Below are 18,601 nucleotides of genomic sequence, written 5' to 3'. Positions count from 1 at the left end.
GGCATAGGTAGGGAGGCAGAGGTAGGCCGATTTCTGTGAGTTCGAGGCCAATCTGGTGTACAAAGTGAATCTGAGTCCAGGACAGCCAAGGCAATACAGAGAAACCCTATCTTAAAACAATGCCCCAGCCTGCGGGGTTCGACTAAAACTGGGGAGGAAGTTCACCTGTTGAAAATGCAAGACAGAAAGAAGGAGAGCAAGTCTGATTGATCAAGCTCTCAAACTTTATTAGTCAGGCAGCAGCTTTTATAAGTCAGAAGGCAGGGAAGCATGTTGCTATAGCAACCCAGTTGCATGCTTTTCTCAAAACACAGGGAATTCCAGGCAGGGTCATAATGTCCTGCCACACAGGGTATCTGGCTCCATCTTTGTCTGGTCTAACTGCTAAACCATAACAGGGTTGCTCCATCTCTATCTGTCTTTAGTCTAACTGCTGACCTACAACAGGGTCAGCTAGTTTCTGGTGAAAGGCAAGCTATGGGAAAAACAGAGACTTAAAAGTGCAGACTCTGACAAGATGGCTGAACGTTGGCCATATGGCCTATTGTCCCCAACAAAACAACAACAACAAACAAACAAACAATTACTCTTGTGAAATAAACTGGCAGGTCCTACTAAAGATGACTGGTGGCAGGGAAGCCCCTGTAGCTCAGACTTGGCCTCTGGCACAATGGCCATCATATCTCCCTCTTGTAAGTTGGAACGTGGACTTCCACTCATTAAGGTTAGAGGTAGAGAGATGGTTCAGTGGGTAATGGTGCTTGCCTTCAAACCTGATGAATTATCTAATTTTGATCCTGGGGACCCACTAGGTGGAAGGAGATAACTGAACTGACTAGCAAAAGCTGGCTCTGGTCTCTGCAAGTGCTCTAACATACACATGTGCATATAGGCATTAAAGAATTAATTGTAATCTAAATTTTTAATATTTTAAATATTTACTCATTTTATATCCCAATTGTAGCCTCCTCCCTCCCAAAAGGCATTAAGGTAGTCCCCTCTCAGGCCCACCCTCCCTCCCTCATACCCCCTCCCTGACCCAGTTCTCAAAAAGGGGGAGCCCTCCTCTCCTATCATCTGACCCCAGCCTATCAAGTCTCATCTGGACTGCCTGCATGCTCTTCCTCTGTGGCCTGGCAAGGCTGCCCACCAGGGGGAGGTGATCAATGAGTGGGCAGCAGAGTCCATGTCAAAGATAGTCCCTACTCCCCATATCATGGGACACATAAGGGACTGTGCTGCCTATCAACTACATCTGAGTGGAGGGTCAAGGTCCTTACTATTTGTGGTCCTTGGTTGGTGCATTGTTGGGGTCCGTGCAAGAGGAACAACAAAACAGCTCTAGAGCTCATGGAATGTGGCCCACGGGTTAGCAAAGCCACGATTGGCATGTCTCAAAGAGGCATAAACCTGAGAACTAGGTGTCCTGAGGACTTCATGCTGTTATGGAACATAGCTCTGCTTGTTACCTTTGTGGTCCTTATCATCCCCTTAATATGTGAATTGTCTGTGTACTATAAAGGCGGCTTCCAGCCCCTCACTGGGCAGTATCGTTGGCATATTCAATAACAATGTTTGATCACTTTCAGGAAGTGCTGCTGGAGCAGATTAATGATTAAGCCACCATCTCTGAAAGCATCCTGCAGATGTAGATTGTTAACAATGATCATTACTCTTAGAAAGAATTTGGAAAAATAGATCGTTCAACAAGGTTGGGTAAAGATGCTTTTGCTCGTGGCTCTGACGTAGAAAGTCTTAGGGAAAAAAATAGATTGTTTAGCAAAGTGAGCTAAAGATGTTTTTGCTATTGGCCCTGATGCAGGAAATGTTAGGGGACAATTGAAGTTAAGAGAAAATACACCCTTATTAGTAAAGCTAGGGACTTTTTGAGGTTGGCAAAGCAAGAACAATGACCATAGCAGCATTGGCTGACGTGACGCTTTCAAGCTGGGCTGGTGACTGAGATGACGATTGATTCTCTTATTCTATTTTTCTGCCCTCGGCTTTCTGATATAATTTAATAAAGCATATTAATGAGTAGATGAGCACCTTTAGGACTTAGAGTAGAAATTGCTGATTATTTTTATATGTGAGTTTAGATTTTTGATTCTTTTAAGATCTTTATAAGATTACTTAAGATAATTGATGCCTTCTTTGTAACCACAAACTGCAGCCTGCCAGTGAAGAAAAGCTGGCCGAGAAATCCCCTTGCTTGCTTATAGTCTGTTAATATGTAACGCGTTGCTTATGTACAAATGTATGTGGGTTCTTGGAAATAACTTGTTATTCGTGTTTGTCCCTCGCCCATAATACAGAAAACATTTGATCATGTGAAGGTATTGTGAAACATGATTTTCTTACATCTATCCACTGTAACCATTTATGTATAGAGAGATAGAGTGTAAACACACTGTAATTTTTGTACTGCTTGAAAGGTTTTGTTGGGGGTATATAAACTGTGAGACTAAGGATAAAGAAAAGCAGCTTGTTGAAACCTACCTGCTTGAGCCTGTCTTACTTCATCAAGTGTGTGTGTGTGTGTGTGTGTGTGTGTGTGTGTGTGTGTGTGTGTGTGGTGTGTGTGTGTGTTTTAGACACTTGCCACCACCAGTGGAAGCTATTGCCGGTAACTGTCAGTTCCAGCTTGGAAGGTTGCCCTCAGAGAAAGTCTACAAGGTCACCAGCCAGCCAGCCACAGGATTCACGTCCCACCTCAGGTTTCCCCAGTTGATGTTGAAGCTGGAACTTTGATAGTGCATCAGTCTCTGCAGCCTCCACCCCAACCTGGGCCCATATCTGTTGGCTCCATTGGTCTCCTTGAGGAGTTGCTGTCCTCTCTAGGTCCCTCTATCCCTCAACTCTTCCATAAGACTCCCTAAGCTCCGCTCCAAAGTTTGGCTGTTGAGTCTTAGCATTTGCCTCGATCCCTCCCTGGGTAGAATCTTTCAGAGGACCTCTATAGCAGGCTCACATTCTATTCTCGTCAGCTTCTTCTGGTGTCTATTCTAGTTGCCCTTCTGAATGAGAATTAAACATTCCCTCTAGGGGCCTCCTTGGTATTTAGCTTCTTTAGGTCTGTGTACTGCAGTGTGGTCATCCTGTGTTATGTGGCTAATATCCGCATATGAGTGAGTATATACCATGTGTGTTGTTCTGGGTCAGGGTTACCTCTTTCAGGATGATCTTTTCCCCATCCATTTGCCTGAAAATTTCAAGATTTCCTTCTTTTTAAGAGCTGAGTAGCAGCTATTAAAAACAAGTAATTTCCTAAATTTGTGGACAAATGGATTGAGCTAGAAATGATCATAATGAGTGAGTTAACCCAGAAGCAGAAAGACTCAAATGGTATATACTCACTTATATCTGCATACTAGCCCAAGGGGCATGTCCCACGAAAGCCTTCACTTACCAGGAAACTGGGACAGAGGGGAAGACATCCTATTGGGACTCTAGATGAGAGAAGCATGGGAGAATAGCAAAGTAGAAGAATCCAGAGGGTCCTAGAAACCTACAAGTAGAACATTATGATAGGCAGATTTGGGCCCAGGGGTCCCACTCAAACTAAGGTACCAGCCAAAAACAATACAGGCAGTAAACTTTAAACCCCTACCCAGATCTAGCCAATGGACAGAACATTCTGCACAGTTGAGTGGAGAGTGGGGTATGACTTTCACACGAACTCTGGTGCCTCATATTTGACCACGTCCCCTGGAGGGGGAGACCTAGCACTCAGAGGAAGAACAGCAGGCTACCAAGAAGAGACTTGATACCCTATGAGCATATACAGGGGGAGGAGGTCCCCCTCAGTCACAGTCATAGGGGAGAGGAGTAAGGGGAAAATGGGAGGGAGGGAAGAATGGGAGGATACAAAGGATGGGATAACCTTTGAGATGTTAACAAGAATAAATTAATAAAAAATTAAAAAAAAAAAGAGCTGAGTAGTATTCCATTGTGCAAATGTACCACAGTTTCTTTATCCATTTCTCAGTTGAAGGACATCTAGGTTGTTTCCAGATTCTGGGTATTATGAATAAAGCTACTATGAACATAATTGAGCAAATGTCCTTGTTGAATGGTGAAGCATCTTTCAAGTATATACTCAGGAGTGGTATGGCTGGGTCTTAAGGTATCATTATTCCCAATTTTTCTGAGGAAGTGGCAGGTCATCTAAATGTTTAATGGAATTTAACTTCCAGGAGTAAATAAGGGCTAATGACAGATTTCTGGCATTGCTTCTATAGTAGTGACAAAGTTGAATTGAAAGTAAAGGGTCAGTCACCACAATGAAAGCAATTTGTCCTACTTTACACGTAGAACATGCACCACAAAGTGTGCCTTGTGCATGGGAGGACAGGGAAGGAGGAAAGAGAGGGGGAGATAGTTAAATATTGTCTCAACAAAAAAATTTTTTAATCTAATACATCAACGAAGAATGGTGTAACTGCCAAGTATACACACTAGAGGGCACTCATGTACTAGTAGCTCTCAGATATTAGCACTGTAAACATTTCCTCTGGTCAAGGATGTGCCCGTGAATCTGCAGTTTCATGAAAGGTACATAAAAGCGTGTTTTAGAGAGTCATAGAGCCTAAGTGGCAGGCTCTGAAACAGAGGAATAAATGTTCACAAGACTTATTTGAGTTTCCTGATCCTAGGCTTCCTGGTCCATCAGAAAGGTTAGGAACAGAAGTTACCTCTTAAAGAAGTTTCTTAAATTTTAAGTTAATTTAAAACACAAATACAGAATAATTGTTAACATATTACAAGGATTACTGTTTTAATAACGGTGTTCACAGACTTTTCTCTGTGAACCACAGGACACAATTATTTGATGATGATGATGATGATGAGGAGGAGGACGATGACGACGACGATGATGATGATGATGTTTCTCTTGTAATGTTGTCTATTAAAACTTAAGTTCTGATCCTCAGCCACAAGGATCATGAATGCTGGTAAACAAAGTTGTATGACAGTGAGCGGGATGAGGAGAGGTTGTTCTTTGTATGCTCTTTCAGACTTTATACTTTACCAGAAGTGGGTGGGATCCATTACAAAAGGCATTAAGGCAGAGGCCAGATAGCAAGACCTGACTCATACTTGGCATGGTCACTGTAGATGGAGAGGAGGGAGTGGAAACGAAGGTGGGTCTAAAGCCAAGTAAACAGAGAGCACAGACCAAGATAAGATTGCCCCTCTTCTAGTCTACAGAAGAATGTTCAGAAAATACAATTATTCATTCATATCTATGACTCTAATAGTAACAACTTGAACCCTATCGATGTCAAGATTGCACCTTTTCTAATCTAAAGAATAATCTTCCGCAAACACTATTCATATCTATGACTCTAATGATAATAAATTGAGCCCAATGAATATCTTCTTCTTGTGGGATAACAACAGAGTCTTGGGAGTAAAACTTTGCATATACTTCATAATTTATACATAGTTCATATTATAAAGTTGTCCTGAAGGCTCCTTTCTATGTTTTGGGCAGTCGGTGCTACAAAAAGGAGACCATAAACGCTGCAACCACAAGGGAAAGCAGGCTGCTTTTCACAGAACACAAGGCCAAGAAAGACAAGCATTCCTCAGATAGTCTGGCAGCGCTGTAGTGAATGCAGTGGGTTTCCAGGAACCATGGGAATTTAACTATCTGACTCACGAGATACTGAAATACATTTCAGTTTCCTTTATCATCCTGAGCACAGAATGGGTGAGGCTATCACAGGCCTGCCTGGACCCAGGGAAGAGAAGGCAAGTCATTATGGTTTGAGTCTAAAAATGTCCTTCAAACATCTGTGTCTTGAATGCTCGCTCCCTGGCCGATGGTGATATGGTCAGAGCCTGTGAAACCTTTGAGAGGTGGAGCCTAGTTGGACGAAACTCATTGCTAGGGATAGCCCTTGAAAGAAACAGTCAGCTCCTGATTCCCCCATCCTGTCTGGTCCCTGGACTGCTGCCCTGTGAACCCTCTTCCACATGGCCTGGCCTCCATGAACTGAGCTGCCCCGTGACTTTCCTGCCATAACCCTGAGGGACTGAAACTCTCAGAAACCAATAATCCAAATGAATCTGCCCTCCTCTAAGATGTCAGGTTCTGTGGTCCAGGTCATGGGAAAGTAACCAAGACAGATGGTTAATGCCAAGGAAGTAGGGTCTCTGCTATAAGGAATCCTGACCACGTGGCTAAGCCTTTGAAACTGGTGTGTGGGACAAATTTGGAAAAAACTTGATGCATGGGCTATAAAAGCCACAGAATGATTTCAGTAGAATTCGATGGCCATTCCACTGGGAGCTCAGGAAACCAAAATGATGAAAATGGAGCCAGTAAAGGCTACATGCATAAATTCTCAGATGACATAAGGTCTCTATTGGGATAAATTAGGAATTAGCTGGTCATGTGACAGTCTGGCAAAGAACTGCTTAATATTCTGCTGATGTCCTGACAATTCAAGAGAGGCTAACTCAGAAGTAATGGGTGTATTAGTTTGTAAGAGGAAATTTCAAGACAGCATAGCTCTTAGGATGTGGAGTGGTTGTTGATAATTGTGCAAGTTCCAAATAGAGTGAGCTGCAGAGAAGGGCCAGATATGGACTACAAACTGCAAAGTCGTAGTGATGGGGCTGCCAAACCGACACCATGACACCACAGGCCCCAGGGCTGAACGTGGAGTTACAGAAAATAATGTTTACCCTGATGGGTTTGGTTTGTGTTGTCTCGGTCACTTCCTTCTATGTCCTTGCTTCTCCCTTTTTGAATGGGAGCATTTCCTCTGTGTCATTGCATTTTAGAAGCATTTCTTTCTCTGCTTTTATTTTACACAGAACTAGACTTAGACTTTTGAGCAACGTAGGAACAGTGAAACCCATGGTGACTCTTGAAGATGAGATGGATGAACTTTGTGTAATATGAGGACCAAAGACTTACTAGATAGAAGTCTTCGGAGGCCAGAGATAGTACGGTGCACTTTACATCTGAAGGATCCTACACAGGCTTCTGTTCTGAATGCCACCTAGCTGGTATCACCATTTTCCTTCAGCTACCATGAAACTTAAACCTGTAAGTAGTAGGTCATTGGGGTGGAGGGGTCAGTCTTCCAAGATGGTACCTGGTCCCAGCTCCCTGTCTTTCTGTGCTTTCGGACCCACTGTGATATGAACAGCTACTATCCCACACTCCCATTCTCATAGACCAAATCGCTCTGCCATGTCTTCCAAGCCATCAAGGATGAAAATTGTGAGGCAGCATGAATGTTTCTCCTCCTAAAGTGTTTAAACCAGGCACTGTGTTAACAGGAACAGAAATAACCCATGTCTAGGGTTGTCTTGGTTCTGCCTAGAACAACATTTGGTACGAGAGAAAATGGGTACACACATCTCTCTAGTTACCTGAGTAATGATTAGAAAGGCTCCATAAGGAAAGATTTTCCCCCATGGGACACTTTTGCTAGGAGTCAACCCCAACTTTACACTTATCTGAGCCTCTTCTATTATCCATGTACCTAAGCTGAAAGTGTACAAAACGCAAACTGTTCTTCCCTCTGTTAAGGTTTTCAAAATTATAGGTCCATAGGATTTTATCTTATACTGTTCTGTTGTTGTTGTTGTTGTTGTTTTATAAGTTAAGAGGAATCTAATGTTATGGCTTTAAAATTACTATCAAATTATTTAAAATTTAATGCTTGTTTAAAATGTGAACACAGGTCTGAGCTGGCTTTGATGTTGAAAGAGCCTCTGCTGTTTGTCACACTTGAACACTAGGGATAAGAATCACTTCTTTGAATCTTAGGAATCAAGAGAATCCTGAAAATCCTGCTAAAACTATTTCCTCCTCTCTATAGAGGGTAGAAATAACCCCAGATAGCTACAGTTATGTAGCTAGGAGAGAAGAGCTCCGTGAGTGGTTATAAAAATAGATTTGAAAATTATCATTTCAGAGTATGGAAAAGAATGAGACCAAAGTAGATTTTTAGGGCATTTTGGGGGTTGGGACCAATAAATTGACAGTAAAGCAAAGTAGAGGACCTGCCAGGGCAGATTACAGGGTTACCCAGCAGTCACCTGATCCTCTGTGGATAAAGGGGGGGGGGGGGGAGCTGAAATCCAGTAATGGATTTTAAGATACCTGAAGGAAGTCGATATCCTGTCGTGGAGCAGAGACAAGAAGGCCACTCCAGTGAGCCGGATCCCGGCACAGAATTCAGCTTCCTGAGTGCTGGTCCGAAAGCAGCAAGCACACTTCCTGTGGAGAAGTGCTGTGTGCTGACTTTATTGTGGAAGCTTGTGGTGTCACAGCTGGGAGCCACTCAGAATACCTTGTCTGAGCTTGTCCCCCTGAAAGCCAAAGGATCTTTACATTCCCTTATCTGAGAACCCACATTTCTACACTGAGCCACCATGTATATGACTCAAAAACCAGTTTGGCCCTGAAGAAGAGTTTGGGGGTGATGGGAAGGGGGGGTCGTCGATGAGAGTTCTCGGTAATGACGGATTGGTGTAACAAATGTCTCTTCCTTTTAAGACACCTGGCTTTGGAAAGCCAGCTGCAAGATGCCAGGGGGAACAGCGGTGCCACAGAACATGAGTGGATGTGGGTCTTGGGAAGGGGTAGGTTGCATGGAGCCTGCTTCGCCCATCCCCCAGCATGGATAGCTGCACCCTGTAGAATCTCCTCACTCTCGCGTGCTGTGAGGACTGGCGCTGACTCCCTGTTCCAGTTACTCCTCTGTTGCTATGATAAACCCCCTGTGACCAAGGGCAACTTGTAGAAGGAAGAGTTCGTTTGGGCTTACTGTTCCATCATAGTGGTGAGACATGGCAACAAGCAGAAGGCTTGGCGGCGCGGACAGGAAGTTAAGAGAACACGTCTCAACCGCCAGCACAAAGCAGAAACGAGAACTAAAAGTAGCTCGAGGCGGCACTCTCTCAAAGCCCACCACCTGTTGACTCCCTTCTTCTGGCATGGCCACACTACCTAAACCTTCCAAACAATGCCACTAACTGAGGACGGAAACACCGCACAGACAGGGCCCAAGGTTTGCTTCCTAAGTTGAGCTAAATCAGTGGTTCTCAATCTTCCTAACGCTGTGACTCTTTCATATAGTTCTTCATGCTGTAGTGACCTCCAACCACAAAATCGTTTTGTTGCTACCTCATAACTGTAATTTTGCTACTGTTATGAATCATAATGTAAAGATATGATATGTGACTCCTTGTGGGGGTCGAGGACCCATAATTGAGAACCAGTGATCTAAATAATTTGTGGTGGACAAGCAAGATTAACCATCCCAGTTCAGTTCCCTGTTATTTTAACACCCAAACCCAATACTTTTAAAGCAAATGCCCCCCTCCCCCCACCCCCACAGCGCTCACCAGCTCAAGATCATCTTATAATGGGAATTGCATTCATTCCAGTTTCAAAAGTCCCAAGTCATTAACAGTCAGAGTACTCTAAAAGTCCAAAGTCTCTTCTGAGCCTCTTAGACAGTGTTTAAAAGATTACATTCAAGCCAGGTGTAGTGGCGCATGCCTTTAATCCCAGAACTCAGGAGGCAGAGGCAGGTGGATGCCTGTGAGCTCAAGACCAGCCTGGTCTACAAAGCAAGTCCAGGACAGCCAAGGCTACACAGAGAAACCCTGTCTAGAAAAAAACAAACAAAAAAGGTTACATTCTTACGATATAACAATGTTACAATGTAACATTCTTACGATGGCTGAAGACTAGTCCCATCTCAAAAAGAAGAATGGGGGCTAGACCAAAACAGGGCAAAACCCCATAGGAAAAACATTAAGTCATCTAGTGCTGTTTCTGCCATCTCTGGACACCAAAGGGCTTGGGACCCCTGCCCTTTCCAGCTGTATTGAAGCACACATAGCCCCACTCTTGGGCTGGCTGCATTTTGCACCTGGATTTGTCTTGACAGAAGTCAAACAGTTTTCCATCTCTAACATCCTGTGGTACCCACTGCGTCTTATCTTATGTCTCACTCTTAAAGTTTCGTGAAGTGGTCCCTTGGGACCTCTTTGCAGAGCCTCCAGCCCTGCCTGCCACACATTGCCTAGCAGCAGGAGCCTTCCAGAACCTTGACACAGAACCTATCAGAACTCCCTCATTCTTACATCTTTTATGCCTACAAAGCCACTACCACTGCACTGCCAACTTCTATTACCAGCTTAAGGCGTAGCCTGGCCCTTTTGGAGCAGGGTGTCAGTCAATGTCTGTTACATGCCTGAGGAAACATTTTCTCACGCGGTTCAGTTCAGTCTGTCTCATTTCAAATGACTTTTAATGGGCAGCATCTTACCTTCAGGGCATCTTAGTATTGACTCAGGTCATAGGAATGAGTTTTTCTTCAATGATACTAATAGCATTCACAATGAAAGACTGGGCAGGGGAGGGACGCACACCTTTAATGCCAGCATCAAATTTAAACATCAGTTGGGGAATGATAATGGGAAAACTCCTGAAGGTTTCTGTTATGTTCCTTTATCAGAGCAAAAACTGATTATAAAAGCTATAAAAATATGGAAAGAAAAGAAAGAAGTCATTAAAGCTCTTTCAAAGTGGTTAAATAGCAATATTAAACAGTTTTCCATAGTAATACCTAACCACAGGGTAGAGATAGTATTCATACATATGTTATGTATATATGATTATAGATACGTATATTCAGTTTTATGTTTTGTCACAAAAGGAACGGTAGAGTCATGTACTGTCTGTATGGAAGTATCTTAAGGATCATGCAGAGACATCCAACTGCTTAAAACCCTTTCTATACTAACATCTATAGCTTGTGGATTCATTCTAGCATAAATTGTACCATGTTGGGCGTAATAAACCAGACTTTTTAAGTCACTAGCTGGGATTATTCCCACAGTATTCTGATCCTCTGAAAAGTTTCCTGAACTGGGATAGGACGAATTGGGCTCGCATTTTACTGAGCTGTGAGCAGATCCAGTGGACAATCTTTCCAGCTTCCATGTTCTTTCCTCTTGACCACCTCTGATCTTCAACATCCAATTTTTTTTTTTTAGAACTTCTGCTTCCCAAGGACTGCTTTGGAGATCTTGGCAGTATAGACGTATAGACAGTGTAGTCAGGGCAGACAGTAGCCACTGGAAAGTGCCCCCTTTTCTCTCCTTACTCAAAGATCACCAGCAGTGTTATTTTTACCCTACAGAACTTTATTAGCAGCTTTTTTTGGAATGCTCTTAAAACCTTTCTTCTTGGAGGCTGGAGAAATGGCTAAGCAGTTAAGAGCACTGGCTGCTGTTCCAGAGATCCTGTTCCCAGCAAGCACATGGTGGCTCACAACCATCTATAGTGAATATGGTGCCCTCTTCTGGCCTGCAGGTATATATGCAGGTGGAATACTGTATACATAATAAATAAATCAATCTTTTAAAAATTATTTTGGTTTTGTACATATACATTTATATTATTACACATATATACAATAGATTACCTATGGCAAAAAGAACCGTGACACAATCAGGAATTACATAAATGTTACATTCTTAGTGTTTTGGCTATTTGTATTTGACAGCCTTGAAGAAGACATCTTTCCTATCTTGGTGCATCTAAATTTCTGAATGTAAATCAATCTCCATCACGTATTGTCATCATCAACTTAGAACACCTATCTAGACCTAAAAACATCTTAACCCCTAAACAATTAAGCTTCATTGTAAAACTAAGATACCTGGTCTTCAATCAACTCCCTCGGAGACGTGAGAAGGAATAAACTTGATTATCTGAGTATGCCAGGAGTGCAGGTTAGTAGCTTTCCAGATGAAAAGTTCCAAATGAAAAAGAGACAGTTTGCTATCTGAATAGTCAGCCAAAACTCTCTATAACTTTGGAGCATCTTCTTCAGCCTTCTGGCTCAATATATCTGACAGACATATTTGTGATGCAGGAACTATTGAGGACTTGCTTACCCTGTCTTGACAGAGTTTGGCCGTCGACTCTGACTGCATCTAAGCTTGCAAATAAATAATTATTTAAAAGACAAAAAAAAACAAAAACAAAAACAAAAACAAAAAACAAACAACAAAAAAAACCTTTCTTCTCAAGGTGTGTCCCTGCATAGGCAGCGGGTGAGAGATGCCGTGTGGCAGGTTCCACCAATCACAGTTTACATTTGAACCAAAGCCTCAGGTGATTCCTATGCAAACTATGGTTTGAGAGGCACTGTCTTAACCCACCTCTCTCCTTTTAAAATGGGGGCATATGTTCAACTGGAGCAAGGGCAGTGTTGGATCACAAAGCAAGAGAGTCAAATGAAGTAACATTTTATAACCATCCCTTCCTTAAGATGACCTTGTTTGTGAATCTGTGCCCAACCTTAAAAGCTTAGCTTAGCATGATCCATCCTCCCTTCAGCGGCAGCCTGGATCCTCACCACCTCACAGAGATGGACCTTTGGGCACAAGCTACTTTCATTTGTATTCATCCAGACATGATTTGGGTCTAGGTAGAGATCCACTGGACATAAGAGATGTTTTACCCTTTACTTCCATGGAAACTGTACTGTAATTAATCAGCACAGATTCAACCCTCAACCTAAGTCTCCCCATTGTGGAGCATAGGAAGAGTGGAGTAAGTACAATAGCCCCCCCCCCACGACCTCAGGAGGTAATAGAGAATTAGCTCTTGATAATAGATGCCGGGGAACAAAGAGACTACAGACAGCGGAAGTGAGGAGGAAGCAAAGAATCCAACAGAGGAACTGGGGAACAGTGATTGCCTCCTCTGGTAGCTACACCTGTTCCCCAGAAGAATGCCTCACTTCCATCTCCACTTCTGTCTTCCTGCCACTATTAAGACAAATTGAAAATGCATAGTTACCAGAGATTCTGCCCTACTCTCCCCCGCTGACATGATTTTGATTTTTTTCAGAACGCTGCCTTATCAGCTGTCTCCTGCTGCTGAGGCCTTACGCACAAGGACCGGGGTCATAGGGTCGCCTCATTGTGGAACGAACATGCAGCCATCAGGATTTTGTTGTTGTTGTTGTGGTTGCTGGTTTTTGTTTTGTTTCGAGACAGGGTTTCTCTGTGTAGCCTTGGCTGTCGTGGCTTCTGTGCACCACCGTGCCTGGCCAGCCATCAGTTTTTAAAGGAGAAGAATGAGTAAAGGTGACGAATCCCTTTGGGCAGTACGTCACTATCCCAGCATCTCTCCACCTTCTCTAATCAGAGAACACTGAGCAAGGGAGTAATGAGAAAGAAGAGCTCTTCCCAAGAAAACTCTTTTGGCATCCTTGAGTCAGAGCCATTCCTTCATTCAGAAAGCAGTCTTTATTGGTAGCTTAGTTACCCCCAGTCACAGCTGGAAGAAATTCACCTTTGTTGTTAGCTCTGGGCTACCCTATCATACTTAAGACGCGCTCTACAACAATGGGAAGCTCATTTTATGGTTGAATCCCCTAACCCTGAAATGGCTTCCCGCCGCCCCCTTTCTGAAGAATTCGTAGATGCTTTGAACCAAGTTGTGTCTTACCAGATGCACATCTCCCATGTGTATTTAGGAATGGTTAGTATGGGCTCTTAAGCAGCTGCGTGGGAGGATTCTGCTCTACTGTGGGTGACAATGGGTTTGTTATCCTGTAGAAATGGTTGTAGCGATGTCATAAGATGGCGACTTGGTGGTTAGGTTATTGATGTGCTGCGATCTGTTGATTTAAACCTGCAGTCATGGGCTACAAGAAAGAAAAGTACAACCTTTTCAGTGGGTTCCCTAGTATCAAACAGGCATCAGGTGGCGGCAGTGGGAGACAGAACAAATGGGTTTATGCCAATATGTGGTTTTTGTTTTGAATGTAGATGTCCTGGGACTAATGAAACTCTCACTGCACCTCTGTCATGAGTCTAACAATTAATGAGGGAAAGTGTGAACAACAAGACCAAGCTTCCCTCACCCCCGGTGTTCTCATATTCTCATCTCTATCCCAGGCCTACAGTTTCACGGAAAAAAGGAACAAGCCTCCTTTTGCCAAGTTCTTTGAAAACCAGGCTAATATGAGGAGGGACCATGCAGATCAATTCCTAAGATATCTGTGGAAGCGTGAGGGTAAGATCCGCCCTCAAAGCCATGAGGTAACTAGGATTTCACTGTGATCATTTCGGCAGGGTCTCGTCTGGGTCTAGGAAACAAGTGCTTACCATCTTACTGACAAGTTTATTCGTGTTCCGAGAATGGCCTTCTTCATAGCTAAGCTCGCAGAGAAGCGTGTGTCAATACCTCTGCAGTAAAATGTAGTCGCCGAATGCTTGGTTAGCTTCTCTCAGTGGACTCTGCAAAGGGTGGTCTCTGTGTCCGCAGCACCAGCTCCACCTGAGGACCCTGAGAAATGCAAATTCCTGGACCCCAGTCCACGGCCAGGAGATCTGTGAGTGGGACCTCACTCACACAAGTTTCTCATTTGGTCCTAACATGACCCAAAGGTTGTATAGACTGAAGGGGGTATCCTTACTTCTTTCCAGACCCGCCATCATTCTCTTCCCTGTCACTAACTTATCCGCAGCATCACATACTTATTATCTGTCCTGTCAGTGTCTTACTGTACCTCATTTCTCAAGGAAGACAAAAAAAAAAAAAAAAAAATGTTCTGAAACTCAGGAACGCTGCATCCCTGATTATCTGAAAGGTTGCTGTTGCTTTGTAACTGAAGCATTTTTTTATATTTTATTAATTTATTCATATTACATCTCAATGGTTATCCCATCCCTTGTATCCTCCCATTCCTCCCTCCCTCCCGCTTTCCCCCTACTCTCCTCCCCTATGACTGTGACTGAGGGGGACCTCCACCCCCTGTATATGCTCATAGGGTATCAAGTCTCTTCTTGGTAGCCTGCTATCCTTCCTCTGTAACTGAAGCTTTATAAAGAGAAATATCTGCTAATAAGAAAACAGCACTGTCACCACACAATTCCAAAGCTAACAGAATAATTGACTATCTATACCTGGGCCATTTCCCCTCCATGTCCTTGATCTGTAGCACATTACCGTGACCCCGGCAGGTAATAAAAAATCACTTTCCATATCCTACCAATTAAGTCAGAGTTTGGAATTGAGCCACCCAGACTCAGCTGACTTCCAAGGCGCTCCAGAGCGTGCAAACTCCTGGACTGTGCAAGTCTCATCGCCCTTATGATGTGTAAAGTAGAATGGGAGGCTGCCCAGAGGGAGGAAATGAACAACTGTTTCTCTCCAACAGAGGCCTGACATGAAGGAGATAACCACTCCTATAATAGCCCTAAAACTGGCGCAGGAGATGGAAAACACATTAACCACGATGCTGCTACACATAAACAAAGCTGATGAATGCCAAGAAGAGGAGGTAAGTAGTCGAGTCTCACAGTGTCACTTCTCACTTCCAGCTAGCAATTGGCCTGTGCTATGTTCTCACTTCTCGCATTCCAGCCAGCAGTGTGGAGAAGTATACTCCACATCACGTGTGACATGTGTTCAGCCCCCAGGGAGGGCAGAAACTTACTGCTAAGAGTAAGCGGCACAGGAGAGGTTAGAGATTTTTTTTTTCTCCTCAAAGAAGGGTTTCTCTGTGTAACAGTCCTGACTAACCTGGACTCTCTTTTGTAGACCAGGCTGGCCTTGAACTCACAGAGATCCGCCTATCTCTGCCTCGTGGGGGGCTGGAATTAAAGGCATGTGCCACCACACCCAGTTTAGCGATCTTAATAAGGAAGAATGCAACATATTACAGGACAGGCTTCCCAGAAGTAATGGACTCTGGACAGTTATACAAAGCCATGGTCTGGTGCCAGCGTGTGGCCTTCGTTTCGAAATGCCTGCACTATCTCGATCTCCTCAAACACTTACAATGCTCACTGCCAACAACTGCTGGCATCCACCCCCGGCTTGCTTTGTTTGCTATGCTTTGCACAGGGTCTCCGAGTTGCTTTTGAAATAAGTTCCAGGGAATGCTAGTGCCAGCCGGGAGGACCTGTTTGAGACGTTAATAAACACTCCTTATAGCAGAACTCACACAGCAAGCCCATGGCGTCTCAGGAAGTCAAAATGAAGGAAACGCCACCCCACAAAAGTTCTCCAGCCCAGTTAGACAACGCACTCAACTAGGGGCTCTGAGGAGTCGCAAATAGTAGAACTTTAGGCCTGGGACGTCTATGTGTCTTTGAAAATGGGCTTTGGGTATCTAGTAAAAATTTTCATGTGATTCAAGTAAAGGAGACTGAGAAGCATGATACAGGGTAGGGAATTTAGCTCAGTGGTAGAGCGCCTTGCCTAGCAAACGCAAGGCCCTGGGTTCGGTCCTCTGCTCTGGGAAAAGAAAAAAAGACCAAAAAAAAAAAAAAAAAAAAAAAAAAAAAAGACCAAAACAAAAAACAAGGTAACTGACAGTAGAACCTTGCTCCTTAAAGTGATCGTGCCCTTGATGGAATACCCTGGCACTCCTGTAAGTGGGTGCTTGTATTCACCTAGGGCTTGTGAATGTCTGGGATTGGTTCTCAAGGTTGGCCCTTCAATCTACATATAAATCTCCTGGTCCTTCTCAGTATACTCAGAGAGTGATGTAGTAGGTTGCGGCAGAACTTGAGATTCTGAGTACCTGAAGTGATTTGCACTGAGGTTCATGGGCTACAGTTTGGGTAAATTGCCTCACATTGCAGACACAGTCCTTAGTGACTGTCCTACCCTGTTTTGTTTTGTTTTTATGTCCATAGCTGTTAAACATTTTGAAACCGTTCATGCAAAAACAAAAAAGGAATGAAGATTACCTGAAATGTCAACTTAATTATCAGGAAAGAGAAGAAAAGAAGAAGCAAAGCAACGCACATGCTGAGGACCAACCTTTTACCACATCAGGTGGGAAGGTTTTACGTCGGAGGGTAAAGAAGCCAGTTGGAGATCATAAAGTCAGTGAGGTGATGTAAGAGCCTCCATTGCTTCCAACTGCTAAAGACTGCTTCCTTTTCCGGTTCCCTAATGCTCATTGTTTGGATAAAAATAAATCTGTTTTGCATTATAAATGTGACTTAAGAGCGTAATGATTTTTTGAAGGATTGCTTCCACACACATGAGACTGGTAATTATCAAATACATTGATTTTTTTTTTTCTCTACCTTCACTTATTGTTCCCACACATTCATTAGGTGACAATCAAGATTAGGCGAATTTAGCCGGGCGTGGTGGCGCACGCCTTTAATCCCAGCACTCGGGAGGCAGAGGCAGGCGGATTGCTGTGAGTTCGAGGCCAGCCTGGTCTACAAAGTAAATCCAGGATGGCCAAGGCTACACAGAGAAACCCTGTGAGTTCGAGGCTAGCCTGGTCTACAAAGTGAGTCCAGGATGGCCAAGGCTACACAGAGAAACCCTGTCTCGGAAAAAAAAAAAAAAAAGATTAGGCGAATTTAATCGCAAACGAATGTAGAAAAACTAGGTGGTAAAACTTTTATTTTATTTTATCTGTATGGATGTTCTGCCTGCATGTATATCTGTGTGCCACTCATAGTAAGTACAGTGCCTATAGGGTCCAGAATAGTGTGTGTCAGGTCCCCTGGAACTAGACGGGGGGGGGGGGGGGGGGGTGTGGGGACAGGTACAGACAATTGTTCCCTCCCATGTGGGTGCTAAAAATCAAGCCCAAGTCTTCTAGAAGAGCAGCCAGTGCTCTTAACACCTGAGCCATCTCTCCAGGCCGTAATAAAAATTTAAATCTCCATATTCTGCCCTCAAGTGTGTATGCATTTTAAATTTGAAAAGATTGGAATTTTCTTGTTGTTGTCTTGTGTTTCTTTGGTGTTTTGTTTCAAATTAAACACAATTTGAAAACAGGAGTTGCTCATGTAGAAAGGATGACCCTCAACTGACGGATGCACAGCAGATGGCTAACGCCATCTGGTCCCTTTTCATAAGCAGAGATAGATGTGTGTGGAAATAAATGGAGGCAGTTAGCTCACCATAGTCCAGCACACAGCTTCCTCTGTTCCCTTACTGTGAGCGCACTAGCAGCTCCTGGAACAATTGCTTTCAGAAGCAAGCAATTACAATCTAAACTTAGGTCAGCCGTCCCATGGCCAATGCAGAGGCTTGTGTAGAAATAGGAGGCTTTATAGCACAACTTCTGGCTCCAAACCTTGTTAGTTCTGCATTCATGAGTTTAGTTTTTACTTCTTTGTTTAAGGAGTTTAATAAGATATAAAATGAAGTTAATCTTGTAAAGTACTATTAAGTAAACGATGCCTCTAAAATATGTAGAACAGCCCCAGTCCAGAGGATATATTCTGTGTATGTACTACTAAAACCTTTCAAACACGATGAAAGCTGATCGGTAAGAAAAAAAAAAATTCCAGTAAGAGAACAGGATGGCGGCTAGAGAGATGGCTCAGTGGTTAAGAGCACTAGCTGTTCTTCCAAAGGGTCTGGGTCCAATTCCCAGCACCCACATGGTCTACAGCTGGGGGTGGAGGTGGTTTACTAAAGGAGTGTGGTATCAAGCTACCTTCTAAATATTTATATGTATACCCATAGATCAGTGCTCTCTCTGCCTTGGTCAGAGAAACTGTAGAAAGCAATGGCTGATGAGGACGTCCATATATGGTCAAGGTGCTCCGG

At 43.6% G+C, this 18,601-nt stretch overlaps 1 protein-coding gene across 1 annotated transcript; it reads left to right on the top strand.

Moving 5' to 3' along the window:
• Nucleotides 1-13,444: 13,444 nt before the first annotated feature.
• Nucleotides 13,445-16,964, top strand: LOC127192985 (ferritin heavy chain B-like). The gene is made up of 4 exons (XM_051150359.1): nt 13,445-13,540; nt 13,960-14,103; nt 15,225-15,347; nt 16,711-16,964. The coding sequence occupies exons 1-4, from the start codon at nt 13,445-13,447 to the stop codon at nt 16,918-16,920; spliced, it is 573 nt and encodes a 190-aa protein (XP_051006316.1). The 3' UTR covers nt 16,921-16,964.
• Nucleotides 16,965-18,601: the final 1,637 nt, after the last annotated feature.

Source organism: Acomys russatus, chromosome 8 (assembly GCF_903995435.1).
Source record: "Acomys russatus chromosome 8, mAcoRus1.1, whole genome shotgun sequence".
Lineage (NCBI taxonomy): Eukaryota > Metazoa > Chordata > Mammalia > Rodentia > Muridae > Acomys > Acomys russatus.
The sequence above is the reverse complement of the archived record's forward strand: the minus strand, read 5'-3'. Positions and strand labels throughout refer to the sequence as shown.

What these genes read in the sequence shown, in the direction of transcription:
- LOC127192985 (XM_051150359.1), top strand. Translation starts at nt 13,445, where the DNA reads ATGGCTTCCCGCCGCCCCCTTTCTGAAGAATTCGTAGATGCTTTGAAC. An exon ending in TCCGCCCTCAAAGCCATGAG is followed by an intron (nt 14,104 to 15,224) that starts GTAACTAGGATT and finishes TCTCTCCAACAG; the next exon opens with AGGCCTGACATGAAGGAGAT. An exon ending in ATGAATGCCAAGAAGAGGAG is followed by an intron (nt 15,348 to 16,710) that starts GTAAGTAGTCGA and finishes TTATGTCCATAG; the next exon opens with CTGTTAAACATTTTGAAACC.